At 52.7% G+C, this 22303-nt stretch overlaps 9 protein-coding genes across 9 annotated transcripts; 4 read left to right on the top strand and 5 right to left on the bottom strand.

Annotated features, from left to right (window-relative positions):
* Positions 1-2217: 2217 nt before the first annotated feature.
* Positions 2218-7117, bottom strand: PtrM4_048530 (SEC7 domain protein; the record flags this gene model as incomplete). The annotated part of the gene is made up of 3 exons (XM_066104770.1): positions 2218-2529; positions 2580-4315; positions 4369-7117. 3 exons carry the CDS (start codon positions 7115-7117, stop codon positions 2218-2220), a joined length of 4797 nt encoding a protein of 1598 aa, XP_065959334.1.
* A 300-nt stretch (positions 7118-7417) lies between these two features.
* PtrM4_048520 (uncharacterized protein) lies at positions 7418-7648 on the top strand (the record flags this gene model as incomplete). Its single annotated transcript, XM_001936678.2, has 1 exon — positions 7418-7648. The coding sequence occupies one exon, from the start codon at positions 7418-7420 to the stop codon at positions 7646-7648; it is 231 nt and encodes a 76-aa protein (XP_001936713.2).
* Positions 7649-11005: 3357 nt separating this feature from the next.
* Positions 11006-12760, bottom strand: PtrM4_048510 (transcriptional regulator, contains C-terminal CBS domain protein; the record flags this gene model as incomplete). The annotated part of the gene is made up of 4 exons (XM_001936676.2): positions 11006-11665; positions 11719-11836; positions 11887-12359; positions 12407-12760. 4 exons carry the CDS (start codon positions 12758-12760, stop codon positions 11006-11008), a joined length of 1605 nt encoding a protein of 534 aa, XP_001936711.2.
* Positions 12761-13435: 675 nt separating this feature from the next.
* On the bottom strand, positions 13436-14346 carry PtrM4_048500 (DUF3761 domain containing protein; the record flags this gene model as incomplete). The annotated part of the gene is made up of 2 exons (XM_001936675.1): positions 13436-14213; positions 14273-14346. The coding sequence occupies 2 exons, from the start codon at positions 14344-14346 to the stop codon at positions 13436-13438; spliced, it is 852 nt and encodes a 283-aa protein (XP_001936710.1).
* Positions 14347-15876: 1530 nt separating this feature from the next.
* Positions 15877-16265, bottom strand: PtrM4_048490 (uncharacterized protein; the record flags this gene model as incomplete). The annotated part of the gene is made up of 3 exons (XM_001936673.2): positions 15877-16001; positions 16049-16148; positions 16209-16265. 3 exons carry the CDS (start codon positions 16263-16265, stop codon positions 15877-15879), a joined length of 282 nt encoding a protein of 93 aa, XP_001936708.2.
* Positions 16266-16589: 324 nt separating this feature from the next.
* Positions 16590-17354, top strand: PtrM4_048480 (N(5)-glutamine methyltransferase MTQ2; the record flags this gene model as incomplete). Its single annotated transcript, XM_001936672.2, has 1 exon — positions 16590-17354. One exon carries the CDS (start codon positions 16590-16592, stop codon positions 17352-17354), a length of 765 nt encoding a protein of 254 aa, XP_001936707.1.
* A 340-nt stretch (positions 17355-17694) lies between these two features.
* On the top strand, positions 17695-18825 carry PtrM4_048470 (SPS1, Serine-threonine protein kinase; the record flags this gene model as incomplete). The annotated part of the gene is made up of 1 exon (XM_001936671.1): positions 17695-18825. One exon carries the CDS (start codon positions 17695-17697, stop codon positions 18823-18825), a length of 1131 nt encoding a protein of 376 aa, XP_001936706.1.
* Positions 18826-19405: 580 nt separating this feature from the next.
* On the top strand, positions 19406-20170 carry PtrM4_048460 (uncharacterized protein; the record flags this gene model as incomplete). The annotated part of the gene is made up of 4 exons (XM_001936670.2): positions 19406-19419; positions 19468-19517; positions 19692-19909; positions 20168-20170. 4 exons carry the CDS (start codon positions 19406-19408, stop codon positions 20168-20170), a joined length of 285 nt encoding a protein of 94 aa, XP_001936705.2.
* Positions 20171-20394: 224 nt separating this feature from the next.
* PtrM4_048450 (taurine catabolism dioxygenase TauD) lies at positions 20395-21707 on the bottom strand (the record flags this gene model as incomplete). The annotated part of the gene is made up of 3 exons (XM_001936669.1): positions 20395-20758; positions 20817-20995; positions 21051-21707. 3 exons carry the CDS (start codon positions 21705-21707, stop codon positions 20395-20397), a joined length of 1200 nt encoding a protein of 399 aa, XP_001936704.1.
* Between the last annotated feature and the right edge of the window lie 596 nt (positions 21708-22303).

Genomic DNA, 22303 nt, shown 5'->3' with positions numbered 1-22303 from the left:
GGCACACGTTGGTCGACCAAATACCTGTTTGGGAGCGCGTGGGTCAAATGTACTGGTATACCAGTATTGCGACGCAGGTTCCGAGGAGAATGTTAGAGAATTGTAGGGTGCACGAAGAAAGTTGTAGTGTGGTTGGTAATAGCGTGCGGCTGATGATGTGCCGGTACTCGACTCGAGAGCAGTCGTAGCGGTAGCGTGGCGCGGGGTCTGGTCTTCGTAAGGCTGAGGCTGAGCTCCTCTTCGGACCAGGGATCAAGGTTTCGGAGCAAAATGAAAAATGATACGGCAACCGGCAGTTCGCAGTGAAGATCGCGGAGGGGATGGAGAAAACTGTTTGGAATCAGGATTTACACCAAGAGTTCAAACTGCGGGAATAAGAAGAAATAGGAAAGACCGGCGTGTGTCAGGGAACGGTAATGGGTCCATGGCGCTACACCTGATGTCTCTCGTGGTGGAAGATGGCATGCCGCTATGCAAACCTACTGTAATGCCGACACGCATCTACATCGCGACAACTAATCAGTGTGACAACCGCTTACACCAGAGGGCCAAGATGCAACAATCAACTGCAACCCGCCGGCCAACTCAACTGACCAAAACTCCAACCATGTCATTTCCACACCCATCCCTACGTGTCTGCTCCCCATGCAGCCAAACATCCCAGTGCCACATCTCTCGGGGATTCTGCACTGTAATTCGTCCGCTGCACTCGCTGCTTAATTTGGACCCTCCTTGGCCATGGTTTATCGGACAGCTTGTTCGGTCGAGCCTCACGCGTGGCTTGGCCATGTCTCGCGTGGCACGGCGCGAGACGGCATCACCGAGACATCCCGATTACCTGGATTGAACGTGGGAGAGGGGTGGTGGGGGTAATTGGGTTTGTATATGAGCAATCAGAAGCACAGAGTACGAGCTTGGTGCTCATTTATAGTACATGTTGTTCCTGACTAACGTCTACTTACATCCCCTCTGGCAGCGGACACTAACACAATCACTTCTATTTTGACATTGCACCATGTCCTCAGCGACACGCTTCCGACACGCTTCCGACCCGTCCTAAAAGAACCACACGTAATCTCCAATGCACCAAACTCAGCCCAATCCTACTATTCCAGCGCATACCCAACATGGTCAGTCTTCCCCCTCGCTTGGATTGCCTATCGCCTTCAACTCCGCATACGGATGCATGCATGCACGCCCAGGACCTCAGCTTTCCTAATTCGTTTTTCGTCCCGGAGTCGTCTACACGATCCCGCCTTTTCCGGCCAGCCTTCTATACGCCCGCACACGGTTCGGGTTCGCACTGCTGCACGTTTGCTGTACGGCTGTTCCAATGACGGCGCTAACAGAGTCCAGCCCATCGTGTGGCTTGCGACCCAAACGGCGAGGACCGAAACTTTGAACACGCGTGATTGGAATCGTACAGAAGCCCTCCATGATTTCGTCGTCGTGCGTGTCCGCTGTTGTTGTTTGCAGCAACCCGCTCCTTGGATGCCATCATTGACTTGGAGTGTGGTGGCTGTGAGTGTTACATCAACCACCACACCACAACACGGGCTTCCTGAGCTAATGTAGTCATTTCAATGCGTCAGAATGTCGTGTAACACTTTCACAGTACCTACCTCTGCCTACCCTTCCCCAGTGTACAAGGCTTAGACGCGTCCTTTAGCTGTCATGTACCACCTACGTAGTCTTACCTTTGAAATAGATATGCGCAATGATGACAAGTAACATTAAAAGGGTATCAAGGGAAGAGTATAATGTATGCGTTCCAAAACGTGTGGGTATAATATTCAAACAATTGCTCTTCAGCTTCACTTCCCCGTGTCTAAGAAGAGGCTCCATGCAAAGACACCAGAAATACACCACCATAAAAATCATCAATGTACCCAAGCCAGGTGCTCGCCAGGAAGCTAATGTAATCGTACACAGAGTTGCCGCCAGCACGCACGGCTCTCGCAATGCAATCGTACGCATTCGTTTGAACGAAGTAATGAAAGGAAATATGAAAAATGCTGAAAATGCTGACTAAACATACAAATGTCGTACAGATTAAAAGGTTTACACAGCGTCACGCCACCGAGTGCGGCCGCTGTCTCAAACTGGGTCTTGACGAATGTAAAAGTCGCAACCGCCGTATCGTACGCCTTAGAGGAGTAACTGTTCGTAACAAAGAAATCAATCGTCAGTACAACGCCCAATCAACGCGACGGGCGATCATGGGTGTAAAGGGAAAGCTGCCGGTAGGGCAGGGTTTGGCATGGGCTGTGATGCAGGAGGCTCGGAAGCTTCTTGCGCACCATCATCTTCAGTGAATTTCGCACTGGTGTCAGTCTCTGCACCCCGGTCAGAGTCTTCCATCTCCTTTTCGCGAGCTTCACGCTCAGCATAGATCTTTTGCTTCGCCGCTTGCGCAGTTGAGAGCGTATCGATGTAGGTTCTGAACTTGACTATCTCCCGGAGAAGGTACTGGGACTTGCGTTCCCAGTTGGCCATGGCCTTGGCGGCATTGGGGTGACGAGGCGAGAACTAGTCCTTGATTAGTGACAGCTTGATAAGACTAAAATAGTATAACTTACTGCTATGAGCAAAGGTGCTCTCAGTTCGTTGTGGTGCGAGAGCTCGTTCTCAATGTTCTTAACATAGTCGGTTAGAGCTCTGAGCTGGTCCACCTCCATTAGGGTGCTAGCCATCATGCTGGATGCTGGCGGGCTCCAATCGGAGAGCACAACCTTGTCGCCGGGAAGTCTGGGTTTGGGTGTGTTTGTGCCATGGTCCATCGAACTACGAATGGAGCTGGCAACACTCGGGCGTGGCATGTGACCTTGGACGGAAGGCGCACTATCCTGGCGGATCAGAGCTGGGTTAATGACATTCTCACCCCACCCGTACTCCATGCTACTGACGCCTCCCATCAAAGGCTCCTTGGAGAGGCGTGCAGACCAGTAGTTGACGGTGGTCACGAATTCGCGGCAGATGTCAGGTGTTCCGACCTGGAAGAGGTGAACAGCGCCGTTGGGAAGCGAAAGCGCAAACACATGGGGCCTTGTCTTAGAATACCCTGGTGGAGGTAGCGCACTGGCAATTGTCTGCCGCAGCTGGAAACTGTCGAGGGCTTCGGCATTGTCCATCCAGTTACCACCTCCCACAACGCCGCCAGCAGATGGTCGCAACTTGCTCTTCTGCCTCACCGACTTTGAGTTCATGCTGAAAGAAAACAAACGCATGCAGCCCTTCTCGACTACAGCAAAGCACTCGTTCCATGCCCGGTCTTTGGCCTTTCTGTCCACTCCCTCAAGATGTCGCTTGTGCTTGAGGATACCCTCTTTAGCCCAGGGAGCACCAACAAGCTCCAGGGTCTCGTCTTCCAAAAGTGGGGCAACGCGAGAGAACTCTTCATCGCTAGCAATCGTCATGCCTTCCTCGCGAATGATAGCTTGGCTAAGAGCATTGGCAAAGCCGATAGCCTGTTGATAATCGCCATTTGCAAAATGCGAACCGAGTGAGTCGACTGACAAAGATGTCCCAGTTTTGCCATACGAGTAACGGCTCCAAGTGCTTGACCCTGCAGGACTCCATACGGATTGATCATCCAGGCTGGTGCGGCTAGAAGCTACAGTAGATGAGGGGTACAGCTTCTGCTTTGAGCGGTTCTTAGAAGCCCAGCGGTTGCTCATACTCCGGAAGTCGTTCTGGGAGCGGCCACGGTAGCTCGCATTGTCGGAAGGTGCTTTGCTCAGCACACTTGGAGTGCGGCGTAGCATGCCACCCACGGAAAGATTGTTAGATGAAGGCTGGTGATGAACCGTAACTTCGGAAGATCCATGCAGGGGCAAGCGTTGCTTGCGGATAGAATCGTAAAACTCCTTGAGTACAGTCTCGATCTGGAACTCCCAACCTCGCATGGGCCCGTTGTACGGTGTGTTTACGAGCGTATTGGGCTCGGACGCCGCAGAATCGAAATTCAGCAGACCTTCGGAGCCGCTCCGTACAGGGGGTCGGATAGAGAGGCGGCTACGGGACTTTCTAGCCTCCATGGGTTCCTCGGGTGCATCTGCAGGGAAAGCGGTAGTGTCTGCACCTGGCGAATTAGGCTCTGATTTGTCGTTCCAAGGCAAAGAGGGTCTTCTGAGTTGCGTCGAATGAGGCCTCAGCGTTTCGTCAGCGGCAGCTTTGACCGCGTCTTGGCATACGCGGGTTACGGTAGGGAGCGTGTTTCGGACAAATTGACTACGGGTCATCCTCGATTCGATGTCAGCCAAGTGCAGATCTGTGTTGAGCAGGAGAATCGAGTAGCAAATGGTGTGCACAACGTCTGTGTTCATGTTAGCAATTGATATCGTAAGGGGAAATAGGGTATGAACTCACCAACTGCCTTGAAGCCGTGGTTGGCGTTGCATTCACACCAGCGCTCAGAAAGGCTCATCAAGATACGATCAACTTGCTGGGTCTCAGCCTTGAGAATGATCTTGCCGCAGAGGTCACGCATGGCAGCCAAGATGTTGAAGCCAGTCCAGTCGAATAGGTCCATAAAGGCTTTGCGGGTCCTGGTACTGGACAAAGTGACATCGCCCAGCATGGCAGCAGCTTGAGCCTTGAGACTGGAGGAGTCATCGCCGCTGTAGATTTGGAATGCACGCTCACGCTCAGCATCGGTGGGTTCGGTGTGCGTGGAGCGGTCCTGGGTAGCCGAAGGCATTTCGGTGGACTCGCGGCTTTCAACCTGCACTATGGGCAGGCTTGAGGCGGAATGGAAAACGTCATCAGGCGATATGGGAGACTTGTCTTGAGTCGACTGTGGCGATGTCTGGTCCAAAGATTGCTGGGATGAGTGGGCGCCTTCCAGGGGTAGCTTCAGGTTATCCGTGGTATCACCGAGCGAGTCCGGGAGAGTTGTATCAAGCCAGACTCGTTTCGCCGCGGGGCTCTTGGAGTTGGAGAAGTGCACCTTTTCACTTGATGCGGTGATGAGCCAGCCTTCGTCGCCCTCCGACGCCGACTGAGACACTAATGCACCCCTGGAAGTTACTTTTTCGTGGGATGCTAACAAGTCCGTCTTGTGGTCGACAGACGGCTTGCGGCTGCTCCTTCCCCCAATCTGCTTGAGCGACGACGCAGCGGGGCCTGTGCTCGGTCTCCGCACATGGTCGACGCCACTCTGGTCGCCCGTCGGGGTCGCGCGTCCACTATAGTCTTCGTTGCAGCTGCTGCTGTCGGCGAGGAAGCTGTCTTCCTGTGGTTGCGGAATTGTTTGTCGGCCGTGCTTTAGCTTCAGCTTGAGTTTGGGACTGCCTGTGTTGTTGCTCCACTGTGACGCTCTTAGCTGGTCTCCTTGTGATGTAGGAGGCGTCAAATCGTCGCCTCGCGAGTTTGGCCTGACTGTACGTACGGTTGCATCCTTGTGTGGTTTATAGCCAGGCGAAAAGCCCAGGGGCCGTTCGCCGTTGACTGCATCGTCCCCAGACTGCTCGTCTTGTCCTTCGTGGGTCCGCTCCCCCGCACGCCCTGCATCATTGAGATACGGGTTCATAACCTGGCGCAGACTGCTAACGCCGGGACTAGGCTGGGCGGGCAATATCGGCTTCTGCGGCTGTGTCACGTCAACCGGCATGAGTGGCGGCTTGACAGACTCGGTCATAGACTTCTTCCGACGTCTGAAGAAGGACGAAGGCTTCTTGCCTAGTGCCGGTAATTGGGATAGTGATGTGTCCATTTGCACCGACGAGGCCGTCGGCGGCGCTTTGGGTATTGATTTCAGTTGCGTGGCAATGTGGCCATTGTTGCTTGGTGTTGTGCGCGGTCGCGCCATGGAATATATCGAATTGACATCTGCGGGTTGCTGTCGAACCGAGGCTGGGGACGGATCCCTCTGCGTCGTGGTTGTCGCATGCGACACAGCTGAAACAGTTGACAGTTGCGGTTGAGCTTTGGATGATCCTCCGCCAAAAACACGTCTGAAGAAGCCAGGTTTTGATGCAGCTGCCGGGGACTGTGAAGGAAACAGTGGGCTTCGGGCAGCGACGCCGGGCGAAGGAGCAGAAGGGTCATGCCATAGCGGCACAGGCGGCAGCTCTCGCAACGTGCTCGCATTGACAAACTCCTGCGCCTGAGCTCTCATGTTCGGACCTGGCTGACTCTTGTTCTTCCGCAGCGTCCTGTAGCTCGTATTGGAGCGCACGCTGCCTCTGCGCCCAGGCCGAGCTGCCTGCGAAGATACATAGGAGGGCTGGGGAGGGAGGGCGAGGGGCGACAGCGGTGGTTCCTGGAGTTTTCGTGGGCCTGCTGGAATGGTGGGCTCGGGTGCAGCGTCGTATTCGTCTGTGTAGCTATGCTGGTATGCCATTCTCCCTCTGTCCAAGACTGATTCAACTTTGAGAGGCGAGATTCTCCCTCGATCACTGGCATTGCTGTGGTCAAAGCTGGCAGAGCGTTTACCAAAGCCCATACGCTGATTGCTCAAACCAGCAGATGGGCCAAAGTCCATGCTCGAGGTGCTGCTTCCCTTGCTGCCCTTGTTGGGGCCGCCTCTTAGGTGTCCCAGCTGCTGGAGGCCATAAGGGCTGTTGACCTGTCTGCTCGAATAGATGTCTCTGGTGCTGGACTTGCGGGCTACGGGAGTGCCAATGTTATTGCTGCTGTTGCTCCGCCGTGCGCGCGAGTGCTGGGCCGTGTACCGGGACGGCTCGTAGGAGCCCAGGTCGTAGTCAGAGGAGCGCGAGGAGGTGTAGGTGTGCCCCCGATGGCGTGGCCCGGGCGGCCTATACGAGCTGTCTCTCAGGAAGAAGTCGTCTTCGGCATAACCTCCTGCGTACTGTGAGCTTGAGCTGCCACCGCCAAACAGATTGCCCGTGGAGAATTGGTCGAGCGAGAGCAGCATGTTGTCGACGACCGAGTCCCGCACATTGCCGTGCTCGGCAAAGGTGAGGTCGTGGGAGTCACGCAGCGAGTTGTAGAGGGGCTTTTCGGCGGAGTGGTCTACGGGGGTCGCGTCGTCGAAGAAAGTCTCGTGTCTGGGCTGGGCGGTGTTGAGAGCACGCATGGAAGCGTTTTGCCTGCATGTCCTCTGGGAACCTGTGGGCGTGCTGGGGCGGCCATGGTCATAGGCATAGTTCGCCATGGTGCGGGTGGGCTGGGCGTGTCGGTGTGCGTCGGTGTGCTTCCCACTCTTTGGCTTTGGCGCATTCTCCGGGGCGCTGGTTCGATTGTTTGTTGGCTCAATCTCAATGGCGGATTGGCAGCGCAGACGCGCCGCTCGTCGATCGTATAGAGAGGAGTACAGTAGTGACAGTGTCGGCTAGGGGTGGGCTTCAGGCGTGTGGGCCTGGCATGACACGCGCAGGAAACAGTCGGTCTAAACTAAGTTTATGCGGCTGCTTGCAGGCTTTGGGGCTTGCGGGGACTTCAGGGGGTCCAAACGATGGATGTTGGTGGTGTTGCACGGCGAGGCCAAAAAGAGCGCAGCGCGAAGCACGAAGCACCACAGAAGCCGACAATGATCACCGCAGGCCTCTGTAGAGTCAGCGGGTACAACGAGCACAAGCCGGCTCAGATGCAGGCAAGACGCGTGCAGAGGGTGCAGAAGAGCCCCAAAGCACAAGAGGCGCAATTCGCAGCAAATGCAGGAGACGGCCGGGCTAGCAACTTTTGAGATGTCGGTGCAGCACACGCAAACCTTGTCGCGCCCACATCCCTGACCGTCCATGGCCGAAAGCATGCAAACATGGCCCATACCGCGAGTCGCAATACCGCGCCCTGGCCACGACCCTAATGAGACCTATCAAGACCTGTCCTGTCGTGAATGTCTGCTGCTGAGCCTTGTGACTATGAAACGCTGTCGTGCACCACACGGTATTGGCATCAAAGCCAGTTGAAGTGAATCATCCACCTCGACGCACTGTTCACTTGTTCACTAACACGTACTGTAAGTACTGTAAGTACTTTCCGGGGTTGACCCTGGTCTGGTGTCGTGTGTTAACACCGTCGCTATATGGTGACAACAAGTTGGGTGTGGAGCAAGGTCCCAAATGTCGACTTATTGACGGTCATAGGTCCCCTGGCAACCGCGTCGAGATTGCATGCACATGGACCGCACAACATGGTCAACCACGTCCACACAACATGCTCGATACTTAGGCTGCCCAAAGTGTTTCGAGAAATGATTTCAAAGGCCTTTGTAGCCGAAGCTCTGGCGCCCTGAGACCGCGGGTCGTGCCTCATGTGGGCAGCCCGCCCTACTCCGCTTTTCCCGCACGCAATCTTCCTTTTTCGCTGCACTTGCTTTTGCCCTTCTCAACGGCACATCTGGGCAGGTATGCCTGCCTAGTCCCCCTTGCCCTAACTTCCACTTACTGCTAGCTAGCCGCGCAGATGCAACTCAAGTCGCCGTTGCCGTCGCCGTCGCAATACCTGCTCTTTCCTGCACTCCCGCTTCCCACGTGCGCACCTCTTCACCCTTCACTCTTCACCTATCAATCCTCACTTCAGCCGAAAGGGACCCCAAAGTGAGTCGCGCATCCCAGTCTTAACATCCGTGGTATGACGCTCGGTAGCCGGCACTGGACGCTGGCCCTCCGAAGCTTACAGACGCGTACCTGGATTGCCCCTCTACCTACCCTGCACCACCATCAAGCTCCAGCCCACTCTCTACACAAGACAGGGAATATCCCTTTACCCCCTGCCCAACGTCTCAGATCTCGCAACGCGGCCTTCTAATCTTGGGCAAACCGCCCGTCCAAGCCGTGCCAAGATTTCAATCATTACTCCTCGACGCCTCTTTGCCGTGCACCATCATGTCTATCTGATCACGAGACCGCGATGCGAGCATTTGGAATGCCTCTGTATCTCTTCATGCTGCGCACATGACTGCTCATATCCCGCAGTGTCTCAGATAGTGTTCCTGCTTACGCTTCTTTTCGTCCACAATGCTAATGCCGAAACTTGAGCTTCCCGTTCATGTCACCACTACCTTCGGAAGGCCCGACGATCAGCTAGACATCCGGCCCTGTACGATAGCCGAAACCTTAATCTGCTTTGCCATCCAGGACGCCGCCGGCGGTTGCATGGCGGGCCTTGCGTTCATCTAAACAAAGTTGAACTGACACCACATTTTCGGCCGTATGACATTGATGAACACGCACAACCACGTGGCTTCGCGAGATGAAAATCCCGAACCTGCGTAAAGGAAGAAAATAGCCAACATGTTAAAGTCCGAAAGTGCGGCGGCTTGTTCCGTCAGCAGTACGGGCATCAGTCAGCTGAAGCCGACGACATCCCCCTCCTTCCGCAAACAATACCCATCGCAAAACACACCCCAACCATCCAGCCCCGGACCTCTCACCTCATCATCCCATATCTCACCTGTTCTTGAAACACATTCATCCGGACCCGTCTCCCGTCCCTTCCCCACAATCGTCCAAGGCTCAACGTCACCGATGAGCGGAATATGCTTCCAAGTCCATGCTAAGACGAACACTATCATCTTCCTTCACCCGACGGGCCCAAGATACGAAACACGATAACAATCACCAACCCTGCTCCAGCCGTTGCCCCAACCTGACGGAATCAAGACCGGCAAGACGAAAATTATAGTTCAACTTTGTGTACAAAGAAAACTTGTTATCTGAAATGAGATAACGTAAGGCAGGACGTTGGCTGCCCTCTACGCCACCATCGGGTCCACCTCCGCCCTCTATGGGCGATCTCGCCTCCGTGGCAGTAATAACAGCAGCCCTTCAATAGTCTCGGTTTTCTTTCTTCCCGTGCAGCATAGGTAGGTGCTAAATGGTGGTGTAGAAGACTAACGCAGGTACGCGAATCTAGTCCGCCACTCCCTTCATGTTGACAATGTCAACTAATGCAAACGTTCTCACAAGCTGCCTGGGTAACATGTACGCGCGATCGGATCTTTACACGACTTGAGTGATCATCGTCATGTCGCAGACTTACTTTTCTAGCCATGTAGTAAAGTTGACGGGTCAGAGTTTACACTGTCCTGCTCATCACTTGTCATGTGCTGACGTGCTCGCTTGGATACATGTAGTCGGGCTAATACTCGCTCGGGCTTTTACACTATATACATCACGTGTCCCGCTTACATATTACTTTGCTTATTTGTATCTTTCTTCGGTTTTCTTTTCTTCGCTTCACTCGCTCCATGGAACCACGTGAGGCACAAAAAATCTCTTATTTTGAAAACTCTCTTTTCCCGCCCAATGATGCGATTATCGCTTGACCCCATCCACCACCCAGCATGCGACAGCCCCTTTCGGCTTGGGGGGCTATTTGCATCCAAAACGCCTCCTCCCTTATTGTCTCCTCAGCCATGGTCCTCGTAGCTGCTGATGATTATACTGAATAGCCAATGGCACGGGTCGCGGTAACTTTGCAACAAGATTTATCGTGCATCAGCGACACATAGTTACCAGCTGCCCGGTACTTTCTTTCTTTCTTTTCTTTTCTGCTTCTTCCTTTTGTCTACTACTTCCAACTTTGCCATGGTCCCCTCGACTCTTCACCGCTACTTTGCCATGCAGCAACATCGGGGTTTCTTTTCTTATTGCACTTGTTCACCATGCTGCTCATCGTGACCATGTAGACCAAGACTTTGCCAAGTAACTTTACCACAATATAGTTTTGGATTAAACGCTCGTAATCGCTTTCTACATTCATGCTGACGTAAGCAAAAGCTGGGCTGGAAATGCCCATGACTGAAAGAAGAAAAGAAACCCCTCCTCTGCTAACACCTGGGTAATATAAAATACTGGACAATGTGGGCAAGCACCCAATAGACGTGTCTGGCGACTACAGTGGCTTTTTTACACTAGTATGTCAAGTATCTTATGACACCCGGGTCAGCTTCGACGCACCCACATCCCCGAACACTCAATTCGATTGGGTGACATGGCAAAGCTAATATAAACGCCTGTTAACGTCAAAAAGCAAAAAAGCAGTGTCCATTTCACTCGAGCAGGGCATTCTTCCAATCCTTGCTCGAACCAATCGTCTATCACGAACCGCGACCTCTAGAAATACCTAAACCCTGAAGTGTTGGGCCACTTTCCTCCCTCTTGCTCACGCTGCTTCGGCGCCCTGCAATACCTGACACACTCTCGCTACGCGAGCTGTCCATGCTATGCCTCATACTGCTAGAGCTCGACCTGCGCCTAGCACGTCTCGCTTCGTCAGGGTCGTGAGGATGCAGTCCACTTGCTCGCGCAAATAGATTAAGCACATCGGTAAGGCTGATGACGCCACTGAGCCTGCCTGACAAGCTGGCGCCCGGCATGGCCGAAATCGCCGATGCGGAGATAGCTGGTGCAACGGCACCGGTAGCAGCCAGGTGCGTAGGCGCTGTAGAGTTTACCGGTATAGGGCCTGCCATTCCCGGTAGGGGTGTAATTGGCGAAGGTGGCACAATGACGGCTGGGGTCATTGCCGGGGTTGGAGGCCCTGAAGATGCGGGAGAGGGAGCATCGACGACCCACATGCGGTGCGAACTGGTAGCAACCAATTTCGCTACCGTGTGCGCAAGAGTACTGTAGGGGTTGACGTGGAAGACGGGAAAAGAGTCTTTTCCGTCATTTACGCCACGTTCAGATAAGATGACAGAGATGAAATGGATGCAGGATGACCGAAGTAGTGGGAGAGAAGTAGACTTTGTTAGGAGCTGCAACAACTTTGTCAGTGACACAGCATCAGATCAAAGGTTTAGGAACTTACTCGAACGTCGGCATGTGAGATGTTGCCGATGACGTTGTTTTGCGCGTCAAGGACTGGCAGAGACGAAACGCCCTCGTTGTTCATGAGCTCAAGAGCTGCGGCCAAAGGCTTGTCACCACTACACGTTTGATTAGCGACAGTCTACCGCGAAGCAAATACAACACTCACTTGATAGCTAGAACAGTCTTCGATCCAAGACTTAGATCTTTGATCAGCTGCGGGTATAGCTGATTTACGGCTGGAAAGCTCGATCGGTTCTCCCAGAAGAATCGGACCAATCTCAATTGTGTAAGTATTCCAATGACGTTTGAAGTGCCTTCTTCGGCTACCAGTACTCTGTGTACGCCACTTCCGAAGACCTCCATGGCTTTGGACAGATCTGTTGTCTCGTCGAGTGTAATCAGTGGTTCCTTCCTGCCACCGACTTCCTTCACATCTCGGAGCGGGATGGGTTTGCCCTCTCTTCCCTTCTTGGCGAGTTCGTCAAATGAAGCAATATCTCCTTCTTCTGGGTGTGCAAGGCCGACTACTAGGAGAAGGTACGCGTTTAGGTCACTGTAATCGAAGGTGCCTGTTGCATGTCGTGTGTTTGCGTTTTCGCGGAGTAGGACCACGTTGGGAGCCCCATGTTTGACTAGTAGCTATACAAGTCAGTCTTATGGTTGTAGTGAGAAGTGAAGGTGCTCACATTTGTAGCTTCTTCGACGCTGGTTTCGTATTCGACAAATCTGACCTGCTCTGGGTCGACAATTTCGCCCAGTCGGACTGACTTCCAATCGCGCCCTTGGAACTTGGGGTCTCCACCTTTTGTCGGCGGGTTGTTCAAAAGATCTTGTAGGGCTTGCTGTGTGAGGGAAGGCTGGCGTGATGCGCGCGGTGAAGTGGGGGTCCCCCGCATGTGTTCAACGAAGCTCGAACGGTGTGAAGAGTGCGGGCTCGGACTGCCCATCTTGAGTGCAGGCGGCGGCGTTCGGCCTATTGAAGACAAGGAACTGCTGAGGGAAGTGCTCTTGACGTCCCCAGCATCAGCGTGATCTGCCATGGCGGCGACAGGCACGTATCCGCGAGATGCGGGGTTGGGGGTGACTTGATTTGGACAATAGACTGTAGTGATGTATACAAGTGCCCTGTCGTGCTTTGACAAGGGACCAGTCAGTTAGTTGGGAAGCAGCGAGGCATCAATGTATCAGGAGATATACGCGACACAGACATGTGAAGCAGGACAAGGTGGGGAGCGACTGTCCGCAGATGCCAGGGCACTTGGGCCGCAAGCTGCAGGCAAAATGCGGGGTGCTGCTATTCGCTGCCACTGCCACCTCCAGATCGACGGCTTGCCATGACCGTCAACACCAACGACGACTATGCTCCCATTTGCCCCACGGATGGTCTACGCAGCCTTGCAGGGAGGCGTAGGTCATTCAACGCGCCTTCAAACGTCATACTCGGCCTTGCTGGGGGAAGACGCCAATCGCTTAGGGGCCCGTTAGCCGTTAAGCGGCAGCCGCTGTCACAGGGGGGGCTCCAGTGTTTTGGGTACCTACTTGTAGTGAGTTTCGACAAATATGTACTTTTCAAGACTGATATTGCATTGCATTGTACGTGTAAAAACTCGTGATTATTCGTGAACAATCATAAACTTGTAGCCTTCAGTGGCCATAACACTTTACCCCCAACGCCTGTCTTAAAACATGATCCGAGACAATGACCAAAGGTTTGCCTAAGCCTGCTTCCGCTGCTCAACATCCATGGCGTCTTGATCGGCCTGACGCTGTGCCATGCGCTCACGAATGGCGTCTCCCGAAGTCGAGTCTCCGTCGCGGCCACTGGCAGGAGGCGCACGACTGGTAGTATCCACCACGTTCTCATCGTACGTCATGCCGTTCATCATGCGCGCCTCCTTCTTTTGCTGCTCAGTGCTAGACATGGTCTGCGTCGATGAAGTCGAAGGTACACTGACACCCATCAATGGACTTGCAGGCGCCCCGTCCCTCAGGTAGCCAGGCACTGCACTTGCCTTGCTAACAGCAGGGCTACCAAGCTGGCTGTGCTGTCGGGCTGGAGTCCTTGCACCCTCACCGAAGCCGACCAAGGAAGCCGCTTCGTCACTGAAGCCGCCAATGCTTGACGTGTCCATGTCCTGATCCTCGCTCATGCGGTCTGGCTCGTACAAGTCGCTTCCACTGGCCCACGTCGTGCGACCGCCAACAGAGCCAGTTGCGCTGGCGCTGCCGACGGTGCTGCGCTCACGGAAGAGCTGGGGCTGGTTGTTTGCGTCAAAGTAACCTGGCGGGGCATTGGCTGCCGTGCCTGGGTTGAGTCCTTGAGGCGTACGACCCGATACTGCAACGCGCTCGAGGCCCGCAAGGCGCGAGATGCGGTCAGCACGCTCCGCTTCGGCCGGATTGCGATGGTGAGGAAAGTGACCCCGGTGACCGTCCTTGATAGCCACCGTGGAGAGCTCAGACATGGTGGTCGTCACCGAGTTGGGCGTGCCCCTATACGTACAGCGTTAGTCGACCATTTCAATCAACCCCACCCAGTGCATATGCCTTACGGGGCGTCTCCAGGAGTCTCTTCTCCGGATGGCGGCGGCGGCAAGTTGATCAGCGTAGGCGCATTGGTTGTCATTGTGAGAGAGTGTTGTGGTTAGAACTCTTGTTATTGGTATTCTTTGCGGATGGCGTAGAGGTTAGGAGAAGTCGTGGTAATGTTTTGGGCAGCACATGCAGGGAGCTTAGAACCCGTGACAAGTGACGTAGCCGACAATTGCCCGTTCAAAGAAAGCAGGAGCAAAGACCAAAGATAAATATCGCCTACACCATCTGCGCAATCTCCTTTGTATGCAATCGAAGCAATTGATATAACTATTTCAGCATTGATGACTGTTCAGCCGCACAATCTCGCCGCCTCACTCGATTGCGCAGAGACGTTCTGACCGTTGTCGACGCAGGGTCTTGCCCTAAATTTTAGCGTGCCGGCATTTCGCTACCAGGGGCGTGGTTGCTTCACTTTCGCATGCTCTCACATATTCGGCTACCATTCGGAAGATACCTAGGTATAGACTTCACAGTTATGCTTAAACTACAGACTGTGCTTCTATTGCATAGAATCATATTCATTCTACAGGGCAATTTCCAAAGCCGAAAGCCGTAATACCCCTCATATCATCCACTCGCCGTGCCACTAGCTCACATCACCGTGCAGTTGGTCTCCGTATACGTGTGCCTGTAACGGCTCTTATGTCTTCTCCTCCTGTGCCTGCCATCATAGCACCTGTCGTACCTGTCGTACCTGTCGTACCTGTCGTACCTATCCACGTACTCATCGTCCCAGACCATCGGACTGTCCGTTATCATTGCTGGACTGGCCATCACCGGCCCATTCATAATCATCGGAGCTTGGGCAACCATTCCCGGAGGGCCGTGCGGACCTGTAAGCCGGTGGTCATAAGTAAAGCCCTGATTCAGAAGATTCATGGGAACCATAGCACCAGACAGAGCGCTTGAAGTGAGGGCAGGTCCTTCCCATCGCCCCCAGTGACCGGGTATAGCATGGTGGCCTCCGACCTGGTTCCGAATCAACTGATTACAACCCCAAGGTCCCTGAACCATCTCGATCGTTTCCTGGTCTGCGAAGCCACAGTTGCATATAGGACATGTGTAAGGTGGTGCGACCAGAGTTTGGTAAGTTTGTCGGTAGGGGCAATTGAGGAGGTCAGCGAGATATCCACATGGCTGGCTCATAGAAATCCAGGAATGGCCGCATGTGGGGGAGTCATAGAGGGTACAGCCGCACATCCTGGATGAGAAGAGCCTTTATGCTGAATATGATAGTCTTTTTGTTGACGATATACTGCCACTCTTAGTGAAGAGTCAGAAACGTTAAGGTTGAGGCAGCTAGTAGAAGTTTGATTTAAGTAGTGAAGGGTGCCGTATGTCGGAAAGGACTTGATCCCAGAGACTTGCAGAGCGATCAAGGAGTGCTGAGGTGGCGGAAGAAGGAGACAATGTGGCATTGCTGATGTATATAGTAAATCTTTGTGCAGCATGTGAAGTATCCAGGTTTGTCGTGGCTTCACATTCATCGTCAAGTGTGAAGCCTGGCCATGTTTGCGCTCGAATGAAGTTGACTGACTGTCGTGATTCACGTATGCTGCCATCACTTTTCTGTCGGTGGCTTCTTGTCAAGCAAGTCGACCACACGCGCTTCCTCGGCATCAGCATCTTCCTTCGCTTGGGTTTTGATCTGCTGCATGAGCTCGTATAGTTGCCCGATCTGTTGATCTGTGATATTGTCAGCGCCAATCCAAGGCGTGATCAGTAAACCCTACCGCTCATTTTATCAATCTTCGCCTTGTCCATCTTAGCCTCTTTCCAGGAGTCACCCTCAAGCATTTGACAGTAGGTTTGCCATTCTGACAGAAATCCAATCTGTGAATGTTAGATGTTGTGAACACCATCATGTACAACGCAGAGATGAGTCTGACTGACAATCTGCACGGGGTTTTCTACGTCTCTATGCGCTCTGAACTCAGCCTTCACATACATGTCGCCAAGTAAACGCTCCTCTACACCCAGCCTCTTCCGATGTGAGCGGAGCAAACGTCGATAGAGTGGTATTGGCGGCAACAAAGCAGCGGGTGCCGGTTTGAACGGTCTCGATGCACCCGCATCTGTCGCTGTAGCTAGCAGTCGCGAAAAGACTCTCATTTTGCATCAATGAATTGGGATGAAGAGAACGTGGTAGAGAAATTGTGATGCATTTGCGAAGTGATGACCTCAGCCTGGGCTTGCTAGACTAGGGTGCTCCAGAGCTCCTTCCGCTCCAATTGGTCACACCAACACTTCCGATCTCCCTGCAAATCCACAAACATGCTACCTACTCCATCGACATCCCACGTCTGTTTCGACCGCGTGTACGAACCGGCCGAAGATTCCTATCTGTTACTTGACACGCTTTCTTCGGCTTCTGAAACTGCATATCTACAAGATCGCTTTGGAGATGCGTCGTCAATCCCACCATTGGTCCTCGAAGTGGGCGTAGGATCAGGCGTCGTGTTGGCTTTTGTTGCTGCAAATGCCGACACCATATTTGGCCGACACGACGTACTGGCGCTTGGGGTGGATATCAATAGCTTCGCCTGTAAAGCTGCTGCTCAAACGGTATGGGGTGCAATTGAAGAGCGTGAAAAAAGCCGTTCCGTTTTTGTGGATATCGTAAACGGCGACTTAGCGAGTGCGATTCGACCACACTCTGTCGACGTCTTTATTTTCAACCCGCCGTATGTACCCGCAGAGTTGCCAGACCCATCAAATCACAAAAAGTACAACGTAATTCCGGAAGGAAAGGATACGACGTCTTTCGAGCAAGACTCGTATCTCCTAGAGTTGTCGTACGCTGGAGGTGAAGATGGCATGGTAGTGACGAACAGGATGCTGGACCAGATATCGGATATACTAAGCAAGGATCGAGGAGTCGCATATGTACTACTATGTGCACAGAACAAGCCCGAGTTGGTCAAGCAGCAGATAAGAGAATGGGGTCCAGGTTGGATGGCTGAGACAGTAGGGTCCAGTGGCAAGAAAGCTGGCTGGGAGAAGTTGGTAATTGTAAGGATATGGAGAGAAGCGGAATAAGGTACAGGTTGTAGGCTATATGGTAGCGATAGGATAGAGGCATATTATTTGGCTGTATAAATGGTGCTGATGGATAGAAGTGACAGAGTTATAGGATCGAAACGTCGAGATCTTGGTTGGTTTTGTGGGCCTAAGGGCAAAGGGTCTCACCGTGTGCAGTGATCAGCAGGTATGAGACAAATACAGGAATATTCTTTCACCGTGTACTTAGAGTGCTTGGCGCCCCAGATCGGAAAACTAGTGTGTGCTGTACGCATATATCACTTACACCACATCGCTCTTGCTCTCAACTCCTTCTACAAATCCCAACCATCTCTACACCCTCAACCTTTGCGCAATAATGACCAACCTGAACGCAACTGCCACAATCGGCACTGGTAAACGTGAGAAACGTACTCAAACAGCGGGAACCTTCCTTTGGAAACCAAACGCCTGGACTCTCAAGCAAACCATGACACAAAAGGTATTGCTGATGGCTAGCCGTACGAATGCAAAGCTGCTGGTCGTCAAGAAAGTTCTCTACGTTGGTGGGCGTGCGCAACCACTAGAGGTCACTATCCTCGCCCTTCTGCCTGAGTGCAATAGGGTAGTGAAACCAATCTACTACAGTCACGCAGATCCCGATCCTGAACATGGCACTGTTATCTTCCAACACTATCCGATGGGTGATCTCAAGTACTGGAAACTCCATCTATTTGACAATAAGAACCGGAAACCAGTACCAGAGAGCTTCATCTGGCGATTTTTCTTGCAAATTAGTCAAGCCCTAGCCTTTATCCAGGGTCGGATTGGTCCGGATCAAGATGAACGTGGCTGCATCATCCATTGTGATATTAAGCCCATGAACATTCTAGTCGTAAACAACGGGACAACTTATCCTTCATTCAAGCTGCACGACTTTGACTGCGCTACGGTCTATGAGGATGGACAGACTAATCGACGGTCGCGCTATGGAACCTTTAAGTGGCAACCACCTGAGAATACTACGCAAGGCATCAACAACACAGCCGCAGATGTATGGGCACTGGGTGCCTGTATACACTTCCTTGCGACTGGAAAGTCACCAGTGACAACCGAGCACAGCAGGGCCTATGCTGCTGCACAGTATCGCGCCAACAACAATCAGCATCCGTTCTTGGCTGGACAATACAACAACGTAGACTCCTACTACGACGCTCATGCCCCTCGACGCATCATCCCAATCAATCTCAACAAGGATGATCTTGCTCAGCGAGGTCTTTGGCTGTCCATGGAGGAGCAGCGCGCCCAAGGCATAGGTCCGGAATACCATGAATACAGCGACGAGCTAAATGACTGGATGATGCAGTGTCTCAGTTTCTTTTCAAGTGAGAGACCGACGACACAGCAATTGGAGCAGGAAATGGGCATTCAGGCGATGGAAATGCTTAGGAAGATGGGTGGGAAGACAGCCCTCGTGGACATGGAAGTCAAGTTTGGTAGCGGCACATAAGACAAACGATGGCCCCAAGGTTTTTTTTGATTGATATGAGAAACTCCTCTACCTCGTGCTAGGAGTAGTCATACTAGAGTGAAAGAACATTTGGAAGCAATGTATGCACCTGGGTGACACACAATACTTGACAGCCTAGTATACAGAAATCTTTTTAGGCGCCAGATATGCCTCTTAGAAACATAATCGAGAGATTTATCCACGCTGTCGCTGTCAAGTATTTCATGTTACCTAGGTGTATGCATGTTATAAATGGGCGAATCGGCTATCTATTTAGCGAAACGATATGGAGATAAGAAAGGACTCAAAACCTAACAGTATTATTGTAGATACCTATAGTGTCTGTTCTGACCCCTAGGAGCCTTAGGTAAAGGTACCGTGCACGTGACCCATGCCCGGAAAAATCCGCGGCCCGTGGTGCCTTGAGCTCCATCGCAATTTCCATGTCCAAGCTCCCCCGCGAGTCTGTCTCACATTGCAGCAACACCACGACGAGGTACACTGTACACACGATATAGTACTCAAACACGCCATATCGTCAGTCGCACGTCGCAAGTTGCACGTCGTCAAACAAGCAATCATGAAGCTCGTCAGGTAAAGCAGACCTACCATTCGCACAGAACAACAGCTAACGACGCGCAGGTTTCTTATGAAATGCCAGAATGAGACGGTCACGGTCGAGCTGAAGAATGGTAAGTCCATTCTCATAGTTTCTGCGTGCTTTTATGGGAAGTTTCAATTTGTCGCGATGGAACTGGGGGTTGAGCAGGTCCAGTCCTGTCATGTAGGGCGCGCAAGCTGAACCCAGACTTTCTATTCCCTGTTTTGATAATGTAAGTCTTGTGCAACAACTTATACGGACATAGGCACTATCGTCAACGGTACCATTACCTCTGTTTCGCCGCTCATGAACGTCGCACTTCGAGCAGTCAAGTACACCCCCAAGTCTCGAGACACCGTAGCGCTCGACACGATGACTGTGCGTGGCTCAACTATCCGCTACATAATCTTACCCGACTCATTACCGCTCGATACACTACTCATTGATGACGCACCAAAGCCGAAGAACAAGGCGAGGAAGGAAGTCGGTGGTGCTGACCGCGGCGGTCGAGGTGGAGGTCGAGGAGGTGGCCGAGGCCGCGGTGGCGGTGGTGGTCGCGGACGAGGAGGTGGTGGCAGGGGACGTGGACGCGGTTTCTAGATGTGAAGAGAGGTCGGGGAGAAAACAAACCAAGGAGTTTTCGCGCATACACGCACCTGAAGACTACCACACGACCGGAGTGCACACGAGGCATACAAAAATCTGAAGAGGTGGACATTACGGACACCAGGTACCAACAAGTGATTCGCGACGGAGTCACAGTTGGATAGCTGCATATGTGCAGTGGAGCAACATGCGCGTTGTTTAACATATCAAGACGTGCAGGAGTTGCAGTGCGAAAGAGAAATGATACCACATTGAAATGCAGCATCTGTGGAATACCTTTTTTTCGTCTTGAAACATTTCATTATATACTAATATGTCTACTCACATATACAGAACCGCAGGACGACTTCGGAACGAGCGCATTATTCCGCATCCTCAGGGGCAACCGGCGCTGTATCGTCGACCTGAATCCCGCCTCGCTTCTTCTCTCTACTATCGTGGAACGGCAATTTCCAACCACCCTCATCCTCTGGTGTGCTCAACCATAACCTCATCAAATGTCTCCTGGGTGCTGGCGGCGCAAAATCTTTGTACGCCGTCCTTGCGTGCAAGACGTGGTTGTTTGAGAGGAACTGAATATCGCCTACTTCTAGAATCATATGCAGAGCCAACTTCTGGCACGTCTCTTCGAGAATGGTGATGGCGCGTTGTTGTGCATCCGAGAGGGGTGGAATGGCGCCGGCGTCAGAGAACCGAGTCAATGAGCGGACATAGTAGGGGTCCCATCTGGGCATGGTTAGTTACATGTCTGTAAGAGTTGGACTGGATGAAGCAGAAGACTCACTTGCTGTACACCCTCGGATTATCGCCGGTCTCAAGATAAAACACGGCGGTCTTGATCCATTCCTTTTGCCCCTTGCTCGTCTCTCCTTTGCGATCAAAGTACCAGATGGGCTGTGTGAGGAGCTCCGCTACATCGGGATTGTACTTTTGCAGGTCATTCCAGACTTCATGGCTACTGACCTAGAATAACAGTCAGTAAATACTATCGCACCGCAGGATTAAGCCAAACACTTACCAAATCCGACTCTCCGCCCTCCAGCGCCTTGGCCACACACAGCAACCCCACCAAGTCCGCATCATCGGCATGGAAAAACTGCCGCGCGTTCGTTCGGTAAATCCGCACTTTATCGATCGCATTCGCATCTTCGCCCAAATCCTTGACATGCCCCAACACATGGCCCCGGCTGTTCTGACTAACAAAGTAGCCTAAGTACGTTCCCAAACCCATGTACGCAACAGCAGATTTCTTGTTTCCCCATTCCTGCACCGGCAGGCCCTTGAACAGGATAAAGCCCTTGCCGTCGATGAGTTCGCGGCGCAAAGGATCAAGGAATTGGGAGAATTGCGGGAGCGGGAACAACGCCTTTGTTATACCTGTCAGCGGCATGCCAGATGCAATGAAGCGGTCTGCTGTCTCGCTTATCTCGGCGATTTCAGACGACGAGAAGACGTGGGTCCAGCGCTCGGGGTTGTCCTTGTAATCCGCTTTGCTCCATGCTGTTGGACCAGTGATTTGGGCAGGGAAGTCAGAGTAGGGGCGCAGCAGCGAGTAGATGGGTTCATGTTGGCCGGATGTGCGTATTCCGTCTGGGAAGATTGATTTGGGCGCTTTTGTGGGTGCGGAGAGGGTGTGTGGTGGTGCTGGCGCGGGGGCTGTGAGCGCTGGTGCCATTGTGGATGATGGGGTCAAGATACTAGAACAAGAACAACTTGCTGCAGGAAGGAAAGAGGAGGACTTCTCTAGGAAGTATGTAATTGAGGAGTTTAAAAGCAAGTGGTGTGATATCTTGCTTCAAATTCGAGTCGGAGCAGCAGCAGCAGCAAGTGGTTCACAAAAGGTATACCAGAATGGGCACAGAAGCTATATATACGTAATCACAGTACCCTCCGATCCTTGCCTACTACGCAATTAATCACAACTCGTCTTATTCCCCTCATCTCGATCGCTCGCCCATTGCTGCTATCAGCAACCCGTTTAAGTCCAGGGTGGCCGTCATGTCTTGGTGGTCGTTGCGAATAGTTGGGCCGAATTGCGTGCTCGCACGTATCCCCAGACGACATTGACGCGAGCCGACCGACACGACCCCGCCTCAAACCGCCGTCATACATACATGTGCTCATCCTCGGTAAAATACATCGAGTGGCAGACTTATCATGGGCTGATTTGATTGACTGGGGTTAGCAGGTTCCAAGACCTTTCTTTGCTTGCTGGCTGGCTGATAAGAAGTGTAGATTGATCAAGCGACGTCGGGATAAACAAGACGCGAA

This window comes from Pyrenophora tritici-repentis, chromosome 10 (assembly GCF_003171515.1).
Source record: "Pyrenophora tritici-repentis strain M4 chromosome 10, whole genome shotgun sequence".
Classification (NCBI taxonomy): domain Eukaryota; kingdom Fungi; phylum Ascomycota; class Dothideomycetes; order Pleosporales; family Pleosporaceae; genus Pyrenophora; species Pyrenophora tritici-repentis.
The sequence above is the reverse complement of the archived record's forward strand: the minus strand, read 5'-3'. Positions and strand labels throughout refer to the sequence as shown.